General features: G+C 37.0%; 1 protein-coding gene across 1 annotated transcript in view; it reads left to right on the top strand.

Moving 5' to 3' along the window:
- Window positions 1–18,463, top strand: part of BPNT2 (3'(2'), 5'-bisphosphate nucleotidase 2) — a 36,889-nt gene extending 18,426 nt beyond the window's left edge. Inside the window, exons 3-5 of the mRNA XM_032315769.1 lie at window positions 799–894; window positions 10,363–10,524; window positions 12,453–18,463. Coding sequence (XP_032171660.1) covers window positions 799–894; window positions 10,363–10,524; window positions 12,453–12,724 — 530 coding nt within the window. The 3' untranslated portion in view covers window positions 12,725–18,463. The remainder of the gene's footprint in view (window positions 1–798; window positions 895–10,362; window positions 10,525–12,452) is intronic.
- Window positions 18,464–18,869: the final 406 nt, after the last annotated feature.

Genomic DNA, 18,869 nt, shown 5'->3' with positions numbered 1-18,869 from the left:
TGTGGGGCCTTCTGCTTTTTCATCTTTGTATTCTAGTTGTTAGGCACTAAACTTGACCATAATAGACACTCAGTAGGTAGCTTTTTGGAGAACAGGAGGAAGATATACAAGGTGTCTTAATAGTAACTGATATTAGAAAATAGGTAGAAATAGGTCATGGAAATAGGTAGAAATAGGTAATGGAAATGGGGAATATTGAGGGTTTTTTTTTTTTTTAAGATTTTATTCATTTATTTGACAGAGAGAGAGAGAGAGAGATCACAAGCAGGCAGAGAGGCAGGCAGAGAGGGAGGGGGAAGCAGGCTCCCTGCTGAGCAGAGTCTGACGCAGGGCTTGATCTCAGGACCCTGAGATCATGACCTGAGCTGAAGGCAGAGGCTTAACTCACTGAACCACCCAGGTGCCCCGAGGGGATTTTTTTTTTAAAGATTTTATTTATTTGACAGACAGAGATCACAAGTAGGCAGAGGCAGGCAGAGAGAAAGAGGAGGAAGAAAGCTCCCTGCCGAGCAGAGAGCCCCATGCGGGGCTCGTTCCCAGGACTCTGGGATCATGACCTGAGCCGAAGGCAGAGGCTTTAACCCACTGAGCCACCCAGGCGCCCCCCGAGGGGATTTTTTTAATAAAAATGTTTCCTAAACCAAAATTGGCCTGATCATATAATAGTGATGATATTTAGTGAGTACATCCCTTGTACAGAGACTGAGTATTTGAGTTGATTTTCAAATTTAAAACTAAAAATTTGAATTATTTTAATAATTTTTGTTACTGTTCTTTTTGTTTTCTTTTTCTTCACAGAGGATCTTCGAAAGTATGTCACTACTATGGTATGTGTGGCTGTGAATGGTAAACCTGTACTAGGAGTGATACATAAACCATTTTCTGAATATACAGGTAAGAAATGCACTAAAGCTTTCGAGAGTTAATGTTATTAAGTCATACATTTGTAATACTTAACCATCCTATCAGAATCTCAGCTGTAGCTCAGCAATTATTAAGGTCAATCCCCTACCATACCTCACCCTTTTGTTGGATACAGCGAGGATTTTGTCATTGGTAATGATAATATACAATGAAGTGGAGCTTTCTAAACTTTCTTTAGTGGATAGAAACTGACAATGAGAGATAGTCAGTGTTGAGGAGTATAGTTGGGCACAGACTTCCCAGCAGCTGAATTCTTACTCTGTGCTGTTGCAGGGGATAAGGTCCAGGGCTCTTAACACATTGATTCCATGTGGGTTCTGAGATCCACCATCAGGGACCTTAGCCAAATCTGTTGTCACATTAGAAAATAAGCTTGAGGGACACCTGAGTGGCTCAGTTGGTTAAGCAGCTGCCTTTGGCTCAGGTCATGATCCCAGCATCCTGGGATCGAGTCCCACATTGGGCTCCTTGCTCAGCAGGGAGCCTGCTTCTCCCTCTGCCTCTGCCTGCCATTCTGTCTGCCTGTGCTCGCTCTCTCTCCCTCTCTCTCTCTGATAAAAATCTTAAAAAAAAAAAAAAAAAAAGAAAGAAAATAAGCTTGATATTGTGGTGGTTAAGGGGAATGGCAATTTGGCAGCAGGCTAATCCTAGTATAGCCCTAGACACTTCTTCAGAGTTCAGTTTCAGAGTTCATTTGACCCTTGCCTACCCCACCTTCTTGATATAGTCATGTTTGTTAGCTTTGTACAGATGGCAGGTGAGATCTTTAATCGTCATGTTGGAGTTGGGAGTATAGAATATCATGTCAAAGAGCTTCCCCTGCAGCTCAGGATGACCTTACCCAAAGTCTTTCCAGTGCTAGTGAATACTGGCATGACATTTTGGTATCAGCACAACCATTTTGCTGTAGTTTGCCGGCTAGTTTGTAGTTTGTAGTTTCTCTCTTAGTTTCTAATAGTTTCACAGCAGTTTGTTGTGTTCCTTGGCTTGTGAACGCATCACTCTATTCTCTGCCTTCAGCCCCTCATGGCATTCTGCCTATGTCTCTGGGTTACTTCTTATGAAGACACCAGTCATACTGGATGAAAAACCCACCCTACTCTGCCGTGGCCTCATTTAACTGATTACATCTGCAATAATCCTGTTTGCAAATAAGGTCCGATTCTGCTATGCTGGCGATTAGGACTCAGTATATCTTTTGAGGGACAATAAACCGGTAACAGTCAGAACTTCAGAATGTGACCTTATTTGAAAGTCAGGTCTTTACAGGTGATTAAGTTATCAGGATAAGATCATCCTGGATTAGGGTAGGTCCTTAAATCAATGAGAGTGTCCTTATAAGAAACCAGCATTACTGAGACATGGGGGATAGGATAGGATGGTAGAGGCACAGATTAGAGTGATGCATATAAGCTAAGAAACACCAAAGATTGCTGGCAGCTGCTGGAAGCTAGAAGAGAGACATGGAATAAATTCCCCTTAGATGTCCAGAAGTAATAAACCCTACCAGTCCCAATATCTGGATTTTGGATTGCCAGTACATTTCATGAACTGTGAAATGTGTGAGCTTCCAAGACTGAGAAAGTAAGTTTCTCTTCTTCTAAGCCACCGTGTTTATGGTGGTTTGTCATGACAGCCCTAGGAAACAAATACACCCAGCATCCATACAGCTAGCTCTTTTGTTTACTCTGCCCTTCTCACTGTGCCTCAGTGTGTGGCTGACACTGCGTAAAAAGGCTTGCTGTCAAGTGGACCGAAATGGAGACAAGGTCAATTTTTTACTACTCTTCAAACTACTTGCTTTGAGGAATACTTTATATCCCAGATTCCAGCTCCTCTGAGATTGGCTGAACATAGACCAAATCTGTTTTGTGTTAATCTGACCTTGTATCTTCTTTTCATAATTCATACAGTTTTTACAGTTAACAATTTGATGAGCTATAAAGAATTTAATGTCATTATTGCAACAGTGTGCCTTAAAATTAATTATGTAATTTTTTATGGTTTGTGGTTTGCTTTCACATGTTTCCTTTAATCCTTACTGCATAAGTGAGGCTACATGTTAGGCTGCTAATTTAGGCTGTTGTAATACAGTGCACCAGAATAACAGAGTTTGAATAAAATAGTTGATTTCTCTCTTCTCTAACAGTCCATATGCAAACAGATCAGGCATGCAGGCTATTCTCTTTTGTTGCTTTGCCTTGCTAAATTTTGGTGCCCCCTTCTGCTTGACTGAGGATGGCTCTCTGGTTTATCCACATTTCACCAGTGAAGAGGATCAAAGGGGAGACGTGGACATTTTCTGCTAAGGGTTTGTCCTATAAGTTGCATGCATCACTTCAACTCATATCCCATCAACCAAAACGTAGCTTGAACCCAACCGTAGGGGAGGTTTAGAAATGTGGTCTTTATTTTATAATGGCCCTCCAAGCATCCAGTTTAAGGGTTCTGTCACTTAGGGAGAATAGAGCAAGTGGATATTGGAGCATAACTTAATTTAGCAGTATTGCTACACTTAGTATAACACATGAGAGAAGGGTACACTTACCAATACTACCACTTACAGATGAGAAAATGAGACTTAGAAGTTTGATGCATTCCTCAAGGTCATCCAGCTAAATTAGAGGAGGAAGCAACCTTGGGAATTTTATGCAATTCAGTATATCACACCACTTTCGTAATAACTCAACAATTCCTAACATTTGTATAGTGGTTAACTATTTGCAATAAACTAAATTATCTCATTTGAACCTTATGATAACTCTATGAGACAAAGATAAGTGTTGTTATTTTGTTTTTTTATAGATGGGAAAAGGGGCTTAGCAAAGTTCTTATGAAAGCTACATAGTTCCTAATGTTAGAGCAAGAGCTAACCACTCCTTATTAATATCTCACATTTGTTTAGTATTTTCACAGTTTATGAAGTGTATTGACATAAATTCACTTCAGCCTCAAAATCATTCTGGAAAGTATGTTAAAGAGGAATTCTAGTGACTTTCAATTAAAGAAAGAAAAACAGGCATGTAAAGTTTAAGTCTTTGAAGTCCTCTTCTTTTCCTTTCCTTTTTTTTCTTTCCTCCCTCCCTCCCTCCCCTTCCTTCCTTCCTTCCTTCCTTCCTTCCTTCCTTTCTTTCTAAATTGAAGTATAGTTGACTCATTTTTTTTGATAGTGTTCCTCATTGCCTAACTATCTCAGTTAGGGTTGCATTTATCTGTATACAGATAAATAGGTTTTATTTTTCTCATGTAGTAAAGATAGGCAAATGGCAGGAAGGTTCAGTTTATGATACTGTTAAGCACCTGAATCTTCTCTTTGCTTTTTCTCTTAGAAGGTAGCTTTTTGTTTGCTTGCTTACAAAGATGGGTGCTTCCAGTTTCCATGGTTTTCTTCCAGGCTGGAAGAAAGGGGAAAGAAGAGGGACAAAAGATCTATCCCAGATATTCTTCGTATTAGGAAAGAGTAACTTTAAGCCCTCTGCTCCATCTCATTAGCCAAATGTCACATGGCCCCTTTAGCTGCAAACAGCCTGCTACTCCAGAGAGAATTAGAATTGTAGTAAAGGAAATGAAGAGGAAGTTGGTACTAGATAGGTGAAGAGATTCACATTCTTTGGGTCCTGATTTCCACATCTGTTCATTTTAGGGGTGGGAGAATAAGGATCATAAAAAATGCCCATTTAAAAAAAAATTTATTCCATAAGACTATGTATCCCCTCCCCCTAGAGTCTTAACTCCTCTAAAATAATAAAGCCCAAAGTTTCTAACTTAGGAACAGCTTGCGTTTCAAAATGGTTTCTTTAAGTTGTTAAGAAAATGCCCTGTTCTTCTGTGATGCTGCTAAGTTGTCCAGTATGCTGGAACAAAGGCACTTGCTAGTCAGCAAACATTCCAGAAGAATCAATAAGTCCTTAATTAGGTGTGGGGTGACCTTCTGTTCCTGGATCGAAAGTGTGTTTGGCTTGTGTTCTCTTTTTGGACTGTTATTTTCAGATCCAGACTGTATATTGATACTGGCAGAGTACCAACTATCAAGTATTGTATGCTAACCAGAATTTAGCTACACTTGACTATAATGGGAGCTAGATAGTATTGTTGTTGGCAGCAGGTAGAGCAAAACTGAACAAAATCCTTACCAAACTTAATTAGAAGTAGTTCACTGAGTTCGAAATCCTAAGAAGCAACAGGTACTTAAATAGTATTTTAACAAAGTAATATATAAATGTGTGAGTGTAATAGTATATGCAAGCATTGGAAATATGTAGCTAAGTTATAATGTCTGAAATATGTAGCAAAGTAACAGTCACTTTTTATTTCCCACTCAGCTTTTTTTTTAGCGTATCCTCAGATAGAGTAAACCCATTGTTAGCTGCTATTTTACCTTTTCACGATTACCTTGTCATCATCATCAATCATTTATTTAATTACCTACTGAATTTTTTTAAAGTGCTTGAAATAATTTGTCCATGCATGTGTTAGGACAGAATTTATTGAAATTCTGTAACATGAAATACGTTTTTAAAATATTAAATTACTAATTTTTATCTAAGATTATTCTGGTATTAGATAGGCTGTCTTTATTCTCTTACACAATACTGACCTCTAGAGATGCAGCACTGTAAATTCATTTCTTAATAAAACTGTTTTTACTGATCATTTCTAAAAAGAATTGAGGAAGGTTTTTTTGTTGTTGTTGTTTTGCTTTCTCCTTTCTCATTTTTTAACTTCTTTGTGGATAATTTCAAACAAACATAAAATTGTACAGAATTTTCATATGCTCTTTCATCAAGATTTAACAGTTGAGCGTTTCTTTATATTTGCTTTTTTTTTCATGTACTTAAAAGAAAATTACAAGGATTGTGACATTTTAAGCCTATATATATCACTATGCATCTCTTAATATACTATTAATGTAATATTTATATTATGTACTATTATGAATTTAATAGTATAATTAACGTTTATTCCGTAATTGATCCCATATTCACATTTCCTCCAGTTGTTTCTAAAGTGGATTTTAGGGACGCCTGGGTGGCTCAGTTGGTTAAGCAGCTGCTTTCGGCTCAGGTCATGATCCCAGCGTCCTGGGATCGAGTCCCACATCGGGCTCCTTGCTCGGCGGGGAGCCTGCTTCTCCCTCTCCCTCTGCCTGCCATTCTGTCTGCCTGTGCTTGCTCTCTGCCCCCCCCCCCCCGATAAATAAATAAAATCTTTAAAAAAAAAAAAAGTGGATTTTACAACTGGTTACTTCAAACCAAGATCTAGTCAAGTAACATGCATTTTTTGTGGTGGTTTTGTTAAGTTCTCTTAATCTAGAACAGCCTCTAGTCCTGTTCTTCCCCATGACATTGACATGTTGAGATCAAGTTAGTTGTTATATAATGTCCTGCTTTTTGGATTCTTCTGATTATTTCCTTAGAGTGTCATTTAACTTACTTACTTTTCATCTTCTTTTTCTTATAAAATGCAAATTAGATCTGAAGTCTTGATTGGATTAAGATTGATTTTTGTCAAGAATACATTGTAGGTTTTCTTCATGTATTTCCTGCTGCATCATTTTATATGACATATCTAGTCTCATTATTAGTGATGCTGTAAGATGGTTCAAGTGGTCTTGACCAGATCTCTGTTATAAATTATTTTGATTCCCTTGCTACCAGCAAGTAGTCTGGAGAAATATTTTGGCACCATTTGAAATCGGGATTCTAATTCATCATTTCGCAGAATAATTTTAAGATCTATTAAAGATGTGAAATGGGATTTTCTAATTCTATTGTATTTTCTACATACATGAGCTGGAATTCTACTGAGAAATTTCTTCTATCAACTGGAGTTACTTTTTTAATCCTGAAAGGTAGTTCCTGTTAGGAAAACAAAATACATGTTTAACTTTTTTTCTTCACCAATTTCAAAGTAAGGACTTAGGGTAAAAACTACCTCCAGGGGGAACAAATGTTATTTTTTCGATGAAGAGCAGACTTTGCCTTTATTTTTTTGATATCCTTAAGGTCTCATGGATTTTTGTATATTCACTGCTACTCAAACTACAGATACTGTTTTTTAAGTTAAATTTGTTCTTTTCCTTGCCTATTTTTACTAACTACTTTATATATGCCTTTTTGTTTAAATGCCATTATATGGTCCTTTGCCTTAGTTGTCTCCTCTGTTGGTTCTCCCCTGTGAGCAACAGTGAAATCAATTTATTTTAGGCTCCTTGACTACCATCCCATTTTAGTAAGTCATTTCTTTTTTGATAATGTGTGTTTGTGCTGTTCATTTCTTCTGATTTAAATGGTAACCTTCGACTCTGTGAGATAACATTGACACACTTTTATTCCTATCTTTGGTTTTCTCTTAAATCCACAGTTAAATTTATTCAGTGTTGACCAACAGTGCTTTTGCTAAGAGATCTTCAGTCATCTTTTGGTTGGATAAAACTTGTCCTCTAGTAGATTACTTCAGGAGAGCTAGCTCATCCAGGTCATATTACGTGAGTTCTCACATGTGAAAAGCTTTTTCTGTAGCCTTCATTCTTGAAAAACTCTCAGCTACTTACAGAACTCTTTGGTTTAGCCCTGTGTCCTTGGACTACTCTAATAAATTACCATAAACTAGAGGGCTTAAAACAGCAGAAATTTATTTTCTCACAGTTCTGAGGGCCAGAAGTCTGATAGCATGTTGTTGGCTGTGTTGTGTGCCCTCTGAAAGCTCCAGGAAAGAATCTTCCCTTGCCTCTTCCAGCTTCCGGTAGCTCCAGGTGTTCATTGACATGCCTTGATTTGTAGACATACCACTCCAGTTCGTACCTCCAGTTCACATTCTCCTTGTATATATTTCTCTGTCATCTGTTTTTATAAGGACACCAATATTAGGGCCTGCTCTAATCCAATATGACCTCAACTTGAATTACATCTGCAAAGACCCTATATCCAAATGAGGTCATATTCTGAAGGTTCCCGTCGACCAGAATTTTGTAGGACACTGTATCACTCAACTATACACTCTTTTTTTCTTGGGTAGAAACTGTTGGACTGATACAGTATTTGTGTGGGTGCATGTTGAAGCTTATTGGCAGAAAAGCTGATAATCTGATTTTCTTTCCTTTGTCAGTAAGTAGCTCAGTATTTTTGCCTGGAACCCCAAAGAGCTTTATCTTAAAAGACAAATAATAGAACTGTGATACATCTCAGATTCAGAGTTGGGATTCAGGGCAGATATCTACACAGTATGTCTCCCAGTGTGACTGTCTCCCAGTCGTCTTTTATTTCAGAAACATTTTTTTGAATCAAAGTTTTAAAGATTAGTTCTATTTCATTATTTTTGTTTTTATTTCTTAGAGAGTCCTGATACATGTATATTGATTCTTCTCTAACTGACTTCTGTATCTATTAACCTTCTCTCTGGTCCCCTTTATCTGTTTGCTTGTTTCACTTAATTTTTTGCTTTTTTCATTGCTTGCTGTGCTTTTGAACCAATCTGTTGCCTTTCTGTGTATCCTGTGATCAAGTGCTAAATCTTAAGTGATTTTGTCTTTTTGTTGTTGTTTGCAGTTTCTTTCCTATATTATGTGAGTTCCCATTTCATATCTTCTATCTTTCTTGAGTTATTTTTTTGTTCCATAGTGTTTTTGTTGTTGTTGCTTATTTATTTTTAATCGTCTTCGGATGTTGTGTTAGTTTTACTCTGCTTTAGAGAAATTTTCAAGTAGCCTGAAATGTTTTAACCTTCATTCATTGTGTTTTCTTCTTAGACTTCTCAGTGGATGTTGCAGTTGTACATATTTCTCATATTTGGGCCGGCCACCAGCAGTAGATGGGAAGGTGGCAGAAAAGGAGTTTGGGTTGTTCTCAGTTCAGGAAATTTCTTTTCTGTTAGAGCGAGGAAGGCATTATCTTTATTATCAGGCATCTTTTTTTGTTTTCACTTCTTTTCTGTTTTTTTGGATCTTGTCTTGTTCTAGTAAAGTCCTTATCTTCAACCTGTTCTTTTTCTTCTGCTGCTGTCTTCCAATTGTCTCTCATGGGGACACTTTCTGAAAGATGTTGTATGTCATCTGGTCTGTTTTGAGAACTTCACTTTGGCTCTGTGTCTTCTCCAGGCCTCCTCTTATAACTGCTCTGTTGCCATATCTTGGGCCTACTTTCAGTAGTTCTCATTTTAGATGGGACCTTTTTCTTCTGGGGAGAAATCCTGGCTGTTCTCTGAGTCCTACCACCACTGAGAGGCCTCCACCCTCTTGACACTTCTGTGAAGCTCCTGCCGTATTCCCCACACTGGGTTCAGCTTTGGCACTCATTCTGCTGATCTTCGGTATTTACTTCCCTCTTTTTCATAAATTTGTTTTCATGACTATTCTTCATCTCCTTCTTCTTTAGCTATTGATTAAGGGTGTTATTATTTGCTCTTCTTGTTGCAGTGTATGGTTTTCAGAAAGAAGTGTGAGAGGAGTCCAAAAGACTGCCATCATCCTTGGGTAGCTCAGAAACCCAGACACTCTGTTCATTTTCCTTATTTTTTCCTGCAGCCGGGAGTAAGTGGTAATGCAGCTGCTTTCATTGCTAGCCATGGTGGACTGTGTTTTACCCCATAGTGAGTGACTGCTAGAACAACAGTCTAATTGGGATAATTCTGAGTAAGTTTATTTTCTTGTATAGCTTGGTGTAGTTAGTGAAGAAAAATATTTCAGGCCATTTCTAAGGTCTCCTCACCTTCTTAGAAATTTCTGTTTTATTTTGAAATCTAGAGCATTTTCTTTTTATATTCTCGTGATAAAGCAGATGTGTAAATCTAACTCACCTCTCTGTTTTGTTTATCATTAAAACCATAAATATATCAGAAGTAGATAGGAAGAGAAAATAGGAGGAGGAGAAATAGTAAGGAGGAGAAAATAGGAGGCGGAAAAAAAAAATAGGAAAAAAAAACCAGGAAAAAAACCCAGGTTTTTACCTGTTTTAAATTTTGAATTATTCAGGGTAACTAGTTGTCTTTATGTCCTAGGTTGTCATAGTTGAGTTCCCCAGGAACCAGACTTTTGGGATAGAGATTAGCATGCAGGATATTCAGGAAAGAGTACCTTGGGATCAAAGTTGTGTAAGGTAGGGAAGGAAGCCATTTTAGGTACAGAGAGATAATTGATGCAGTATTATTTAGCACCTCACTAGGAGGTGTAGCCTGGGAGTTCTTAAGCCAAGTTTTTAGTAGTCATTATCTGTGGTTGGGCAGGATTACATGGCCTTTTTAGCTTTGTCTTAATATTTACCTGTCTTAATGTATAAAAATGTTAAATATTACTCGTTCTCAGAAAAAAAGTATTTCTGTTTTTGGGGAGAACATACAAGTAATTCTGGGGAAAAGGTTATTTTGTTGGTCAATTCTTGGCACTTCGAGTTCCTGTTTCAAAAAGTTTCAGTGCTATTAATGAATATTATATTTCCTTTTCAGCTTGGGCAATGGTAGACGGTGGGTCCAATGTGAAAGCCCGCACTTCCTACAATGAGAAGACCCCAAGGATCGTAGTGTCACGCTCACATTCAGGAATGGTCAAACAGGTTGCTCTTCAGACTTTTGGAAACCAGACTACCATTATCCCAGCTGGTGGTGCTGGTACGTTGCAACTCCCCTGTAGTGCTGGGGACAGTGTTCCAGCAAGGTTAAGGCTTATGTTGGGAGAAAGATTTCATATTCCTGTGTTTGGGAAAAAAGTGAGAATGGAGAGTGTACTTTGCAGACAGGCATGGTCTCCTGCTTAGTTATCTCTAGGGTGAGATTTCAGTCATACCTGCCTTCTTGTTAGAAAGGACCTCACAGTCGCGCCTGGGTGGCTCGTTAGGGTGAGCGTCCATACTGATTTCCCTGCTTGGCGGGGGGGGGCCTGCTGCTCCCTCTTCCTCTGTCTGCTGCTCCCCCTGCTTGTGCGTGTGCACTCTCTCTCTCTCTCTCACTGTGAAATAGATAAATAAAATCTTAAAAAAAAAAAAAAGGAAAGAAAAGAATGAAACCACCTCACAGTAGGGCCAATAGTCTCACTACAGTGACTGCTATTCCTCAAATACTACAAAAGCATCTTCATGTCAGTGATGTATCAGCAACAGTGGTTTTATATATGATGTAATTTCAAAGTAATTGTGCTGTTAGGCTAACTGTAGGACTGTCAGGGAGAGAAGGGAAGATCAGGCACAGTCCAATGCTCTCTGTGGCCCCAAGATGCCAGGGATCCTCATAAGTATTACTAGGTTGATTAAACCCTGGGCACTTGTAACACCTTTGAACTCCTCAGCTTATATGTCCGGCATGAACCAGAGTCTGGGGGCCACTCTGCTTACTGGTATGTTCTGCTCTGTTTTATTACCTGCTGCTGATCAGGGGTCAGCTTACTTTTTCTGAAAGACCGGAGAGTAAATATTTCAGGCTTTATGAGCCACGTGTAGACTCTCTTGCCTACTATTCTTGGATTTTTGTTTTGTCAGCACCCTTTAAAAATATGAAAACCATTCATAGCTTGTAGGTTGTACAGAAATAGTGCATAGCCTGGATTTGGCTCACAGGCCATTTGCCTGCCCTTGTTTTGAGTGCTGTTTAATATGACAGAAGTGTTTTAATTCAAATAAATAAGAAATTATAGTCAGAAATGTGTGTTTGAAAACCTTTTCAGTATAGTAATAAAGGGAAGAATAATGCTTATTAACTTTTAAGCCTAATAGTTTTAATTTAGTGATTACATATATGTACCTTACTTAGTATGACTTTATTATTTCCCTGTAAGCCCTCTGTTAATGTTGGTTAGGAAGGGTAATGTTCAGAATACCCAGTATGAATGGGATAAACCAGATTCAAGACCTGGTTTCTTCTCTTTGTTTAATTATTTTTAAAAAATTCTGCCTCATCAAAAAAAAAAAAAAAATTCTGCTTCATTACAAAAAAGGCTTAAGATTGTGTTATTTTGTCTTCTTTCAAATCCAGTGTTCCTAGAAATTCAGATGAAATCCATGGATATTTAGCTTCAGTATAGTATTCCACAGGAAATGATACACAGTGAATGTAAAAACATTCACAAAGGAGATTTAAATTTAAAAGATTATAGATGTGTATTTGGTTACACTTGAGAATAGCTTTACATTATATATTTTTTGCTCATTTGGATTTAATGTCTGCACTGTTAACTTTCTTGAGAAAAGAACAAAACTATTTAAGATTTTATTTATTTATTTGACAGACAGAAATCACAAGTAGGCAGATAGGCAGAGAGAGAGAGGAGGAAGCAGGCTCCCCACTGAGCAGAGAGCCCGATGCGGGGCTCGATCCTAGGACCCTGGGATCATGACCTGAGCCAAAGGCAGAGGCTTTAATCCACTGAGCCACCCAGGCGCCCCAGAACAAAACTATTTTTAAGTAATTTTAGATTTCACAGTTGTAGAGATAGTATAGAGAACTCCTGCCTGTTGTGTGCTGTTATTTTTCACAATTACTCTTAAAAAGTAAGCTGCTTTTTAAATCTTTTGAGTTGTAATCTAAATTCTTTGCTTACCTTTTAGGTTATAAAGTTTTAGCACTCTTGGATGTGCCTGATAAAAGTCAAGAAAAAGCTGATTTATATATCCATGTGACATATATCAAAAAATGGGATATATGTGCTGGCAATGCCATCTTAAAAGCCCTTGGGGGGCATATGACTACCCTGAGTGGTGAAGAAATCAGTTACACTGGTTCCGACGGCATTGAAGGAGGGCTTCTTGCTAGCATCAGAATGAACCACCAAGCTCTGGTCAGAAAACTCCCAGATCTAGAGAAGACAGGACATAAATAAGCAAAGGCAATCACAGATCACAGCTCTTCCTCAGTTGAACAGTCAACCTGAAGCGTCTGGGGGCTTCAAACGCATCGGTGGAGACTCTGCATGGTTAAGGCCATCCTGAACTTTTTAAGTATTTATGAAGCATCAGAGACTTACTTTCCCTGTAATAGGATGCAAGATCAGGGAAAGTGGGTTGCTTCCTGTCTCAAGTATTGTCTTTATTTTTGAGACTATTTTCGTATGGTTGTCCTACACAAAGCACCCACACACACATGCATACACACACACACACATTTGTGAATTGAAATCTATAGCTGAGTCTATATTGTTATGAGTCACCATGTTCACACAACATCATGAATCTTCACTATTTGTTAGTATTTTCATACAGAATTGGGCTGAAGAAAGGATTGATTTTGTGTAGATTTAATACTACTTTACAGTTGTATCTCATTGAAAATAAAGTAATTGGGGGTTTTTACCCCTAATTCAGATGGAAAGCACAAGAAGCCACACATTCATTAATATGCAACAAATGCTCTATTTATCTGTTGTTACTGAATATTTCTTATGGATTAAAAAAGAAAAAACTTAAATTGTTTTTTTTCTTTGAAATTTTAATAATAAGTTCACCAGCTAGTTGAGAATATAGCTATATGATGATTGCGTTGTAATTGTAGTTTCTGTGTGTGTATTTTTGTTTTGTTTTTTGTTTTGGTACAGAAAAGTGTATTTGTACCCATGGGTCCAACATTCCTGCCATCTTACTCTTGATTTTTGTTTGCTCTGTGGACATTGCATGGTCCCATCCTTTCCCTCCTAACCAACATTTAATCTTCAACACGTAAGGTTTGGATTAAGGTTTCAGGGTTAGCACTAGGATTTTGGTACATTTTCTCCTTAGGGATAAATTATGCACTATAAGAATATAAATAATTCTGTTAGTTGAATCATTTGATATTACACAAATTGAGCTAGCTTTCATTATTTTCAAAAGTTTTAGTACTTTTTAAAAACTTTGCCAGGTTTGTATGTAGAGGTTCTATCCTTACCAAGAATGATTTATGGTTGCTTTCACCATTAATAAATGGATCTGATCTAATCTCAAAGTAGTAATTTTTAAGATATTTTAATGTTTCTGTTCAGATTAAAATAACAAAGGTTAATGTTACTTTTTGATTAATTTTTCTTTTAATTCAGTAGGCAGAATCTGACTGGAAGAAAGGTGGCATATTCACTGTGTCACTGTAATTAGATCCTTGTTTTGTGAATTTCATTGGGATGTTGGATTTCTGTTAGTATGTTATCTGGAAACTTCGTGTAAACAGTACCGTTATTTCATGTGACTTTGATGTCCTTGTATTTTATAATATACTAATTAGAGGGGAAGGGGATTGCTCATTGTTTTCTTCTTCCCTTTCTTTAAAACAACTTTCCATTTCTTTTCCTATCTTAGAGGTAAAATTGACCAAAGAATGGACATCCTCTTCTGGTGGAATGTGCATACAATTTTAGGCCTGAGTTTTATATAGTCTCCAGAGTCCTTTCATTCCTCCTTAGGGAACTGAATTTAGTACAAAGCACATGTTTCCACCCAGTCTCTAGCAACTGGTCACAGACCTGAAAATGTAGTGGGCCTCAATAGGTAGGATTTGGTTCAGTGAAAATTCATACAAAGTTTTGGTAGTTGGAACACTCGATATTTAAACAGGACTTAGGGGAGTCAGAATAGAATATTGGAGACCTCATCTTTTTACTTTTCAATGAAACAATATTTTTTTTCCTCAGGAGAGATGGCAGAGGCGTATACTCTTTCCAGAGTCCATGGTATAAGCATTTATTTTAATTGTAATGTATCAGAAATGGGGCAAGAAGACTGGCATATTAAGAAATGGCATTTAATTGGAGTTTTTTTTTTTTAAATATTACATGGAAACTTTATAATTTAATGGAAATGAAACTAGATCATATTACCAAGCATGATCGCTTTCGTTTTATTTTTAATTCCATTAATCTGCATGTAGATAATGACTTTGCGAAGGGCTTGTGTTGTGTACAAAAATTAAGATATTGGCTGACAGATTAATGCATTATTTTTATAATTTGTTGGGTATAGTCTAGTTACTAATGGTTTTTACGTGGTTTTGTAGAAAATTCATTTTTAATTTTTTTTCTAAAAGATAATGTACATTATAGAACTAATATAAGTAAAAAGAACAGTATTTATATTTATTAATGTGAGACATTTCCATGCCAGAACATACCAGTAAAACACCATGAATAAGTGAGGCATGTACTATCTCTCAGAATTACATAAATACAATTACTTCTAAAATGTAGCAAAATAACTAGAGTTGAACTTTTAGCGAGCCTCACCTCCCCAACTCCTGGTCTTCCCTTTCCTTTATCTTTGCCCTCATTTAGAGCACAATGTTCCCTTAAACTTGAGTTTTACACATCACATTTAGTAAAAGTAGTGGCATCAGTAACTTCAGTATATATTAGCTGTCCCTTTGCTCTGCCCTTCGTCTCTACCTCATTCCCTGGTTCCACAGCCTGTTGATGTTCTTCTATATCTGCCCCTCTTTCTGGACCAGTATTCTCCCTCAAAACTTAACCCCTGAGTTCTCTCCTAGACCCACTTCTTTCAAGATTGACTGCTGAAATATTATGGTAGAACTGAGTTAAGTTCTTAGGGAGATGAAGCTGGGCAAGAATTCTGGTTGACCGTCACTCCTCAAAGATGTTCTCAAAAGATAAAGGAAAATCACCTTCAAAACCACAAATATTTACACAATCGAGTCTAATCCAGTGCTTCTGTCTTTACAAAGCATTTCTTCAGATCCTTTCTTCACAGAATGAAAATGCAGAAGATACAAGAATTAGGTATATAAGCTTGCTAATGAAAACCTTTTTCTGTTGGCTTTCATACTTGTGTCCCTATTTCAGTTGAGATTACAAAGGGCCTACAAGGTGGGTCATATTTGGTATTCAATTGTCCTCTTTAATTGTATTTTTTCTGGATTTTATTATTTTTCTGGATTTTAAATCAGCATTCAGATGAATAGTTTATGGCTATATGATGAATCTAATAAGTGTTCATGAATCTAACAATTGTGCAAATTCTGTCGCTTGGTGCTCCCCTTGAATAATGGGCAGATTGGGTTGGAGGAAGTAGGGTAAGTGGCTAAGAAGAGGGTGGGAAGGAAGAAAGCTCCAGGGAAGGGTAGGAGAGGGAGAATGCAGAGCAAAAAAGCCTCCGTCTCTGCCTTGAGCCCTGGGATCAGGAACTCTGCCCTTGTCTCAGATGTTCAAAAATTGGATTTCACTTGGGCTTTGAAGGTGACAACTATCTCTGATAGCAACGCAAAAGTAAAGAAAGCTGGGGTGGCACCACCCCCAGTTCCTCAAGAGAATATCTGGCTTGCCTCTCCTTTGATAACACCTTAAAAATGGCCTCATGGAGACAATCTTTGGCAGGTTAAAAATAGAATCTACTTGGGTTATTCTAGCTTCAGCTATTTATCTTGGCTATGTGTTGACTGGTCCTGCACAGAAACTGATTTTTCATTTTTGATCTTGGTTGAATCTGAGCTATATTATTTGCAGTATATGCCTATAAAAAGTCTGTCTTGTAACTGTTATATAAAATAAACCTAGTCTATGGTTTCATTTTTATTCTAAAAAAAGTTGTGCCTTAACAATAGGGCATTGTATGTTAATAAGGGAAAATAAAATCTTTTTTTAATAGATGGGGAAAATAAGAACTTTTTGCCATTAAAATTTAAGTTCTTGTAACATTTTTAATATTAGAGTTGGGGGAAATTCATTAAAGTTAAATACAATTGATATAAACTTATTTTTGCATAACCTAGCATTTACAACTAAAGTACATTTTTATAAGAACTGGCATCTTGATGTATATAGGTCTGAAATGATACTTCATCCTTTGGTTTTTATTTTGAATTACTACAAGACCAGGATAAGGTATATTTAAAAATTTTTTTCTTTTAAATTTTTAGTGTGCTATTATATTTGTTCTACTAGTCCTCTGAGTTGCTTTGGTTTTTAAAAAAATAGCTATTCATGATACCATATCAATAATTTATTAATGCTAAAAGATACTATGTGTTATGTGACTTAACAAACCAGAACAGTTCCTGGATTGAGGGGGGAGGGGTTTGATTAGCAGTTACTAAGAGGGCAAGAAGAATTGAACTTTTTATTTCAAAAGAAGGTTTTGGTTTTATGAGGTGCTGTTTATGTAAGATACATATATATAATTTTTTTTAATCAAAGCCTGGCAGGTATTAGCATTCCAGTTTACTATTGGTTTCTGTTTAAAAGTTATTTTTAAAATTGGATAGTGAATTAATTCTGTGGGAAAATGAGATTTATAAAAGAAGTAGGTTTTTTTTTTAAGGTAAAATAATATAAGCCAAACTTGTAGAAGTTAAGGCTGATGAATAATACTAAAGCAACATTACATATTGTGTTTGTAAGTGTTCCCTAAAGTATTATAATTAAGGTTAATTTGTATAAATTACAAAAGCAGAAACTGTGATGTTTGATTAGTAGTATGTTCTGTTAAAATTCCTCTTGAGGTATGTTCTACACATAGTTATTCAGGAAAGACTTGATCATCTTGTATTTTTTTAAATAGGAAGTACAGCATGCCAAGTCATCATTAGATCAGTTAGCCTAGAAAGACTTAATCTCTCTCCACAAATTATCTCTTCTAAACTGTCTTCATCATTTATGCTGAGTTGAAGAGGTAACGTTTAAGGACTTTAATTCATGTTTAAAAATACGGACTTTCAATTTCCGTGTAGCATTACATCCTCCACTGGCAGGAGCCAAAGCTAGTCTTATAGTCTAACAAGAGAGAGCTTGTTCTGCCATGATGAACTGTGGTGCTCCCAATGGATTCCCCCACCCCCACCCCATTTAAGATGTTACTTAAGCTACTGGATGTATATATACGCATGGGGTTGAGTTTACACATAATGGCGTTTCCTGCTCATATCCCTGCCTCTTCAGACTTTGTTTTCTTAATAGACCTCACTTCTGTAGATCTTTTTTCTTATAATGGGCTAACATTGATGAGAGGAATTAAAAATAAATACCTTTGAATACTCCTGCCCTAGTCACACATTTAAAGCTATGGAGGAGCTAGTCCCATTTCCTGGTGCCAAGCCATGCTTGGGCACCATACTTCTCTTGGCATGCTGTATCCTGCCTCACGCACAGCACCAAATTAAGGGGGTCCTGACTTTAATCTCTACTGAGAAGTTAACTCTCCGTGTTTTTAGAGCAGTTATTTTGTACCTCACCTATAGCACTCATTTTTATATGTGCTGTTGTAAATTTCTTAAGGACAGGGATTGTGTCTTGGTGATTTTTGTATTGTATTTCCACATCAACCCCAGCAGCTAGCCCAGTGTCTTGAATAAATTAGGTGCTTAATGTGTGTTGAACTAAATTGAATAAAGAAGTACTACTAGAATAAGCATTTTTCATGCTTTGATTGGGTAAACTGATTGTTTTGTTGACTCTGTCAATATTTATGATTATCACCTCATGCACACTATTTTTTAAAGTTTTGCTTTCTTTAGATACTACCCCATGGACATTTAGCTCTAGAAAATGTGATTGCTTCCAATGAAATGACTGTCCCAAACTCTCTGCTCCTGGATATACTTTGCCAAACTGAAATTTGAATATTCTGAATAAATTGGTCATGTCTGAAAGAAATGGTGTGCTGCATCTGCCTTTCCCACCTCTTCTTTTTTTTAAACTAGGGTGACATACATGCATATATGTGTTTGCCATTTTAACCATTTGTAAGTGCACAATTCAGTGGCATTAAATACATTCACAATGTTGGACAACCGTCACCACCATGCTTTTGAAGAACCTGTTCATCATCACAAACACAAACTCGACCTATTGAGTCCCTCCCCATTCCCCCTTCACCTCAGCCCCTGGAGCTACTCTTTTCTATGAATGCATCAGCTTTTGAACTCCTAATTTTCTGAGATTCTCTCACCATGTATAGGAAAGCCATCTGTTTGAGAAGGGGTGTACAAGATAAATGTAGTCGTAGCAAAATTACATCTTGCATTCTTAGATTTGTTTAAGATAGAGGGAGTTTAGA

The sequence above is a fragment of the Mustela erminea genome, chromosome 16 (genome assembly GCF_009829155.1).
Source record: "Mustela erminea isolate mMusErm1 chromosome 16, mMusErm1.Pri, whole genome shotgun sequence".
NCBI classification, from domain to species: Eukaryota; Metazoa; Chordata; class Mammalia; order Carnivora; family Mustelidae; genus Mustela; species Mustela erminea.
This window is presented reverse-complemented; position numbering and strand designations above follow the sequence as displayed.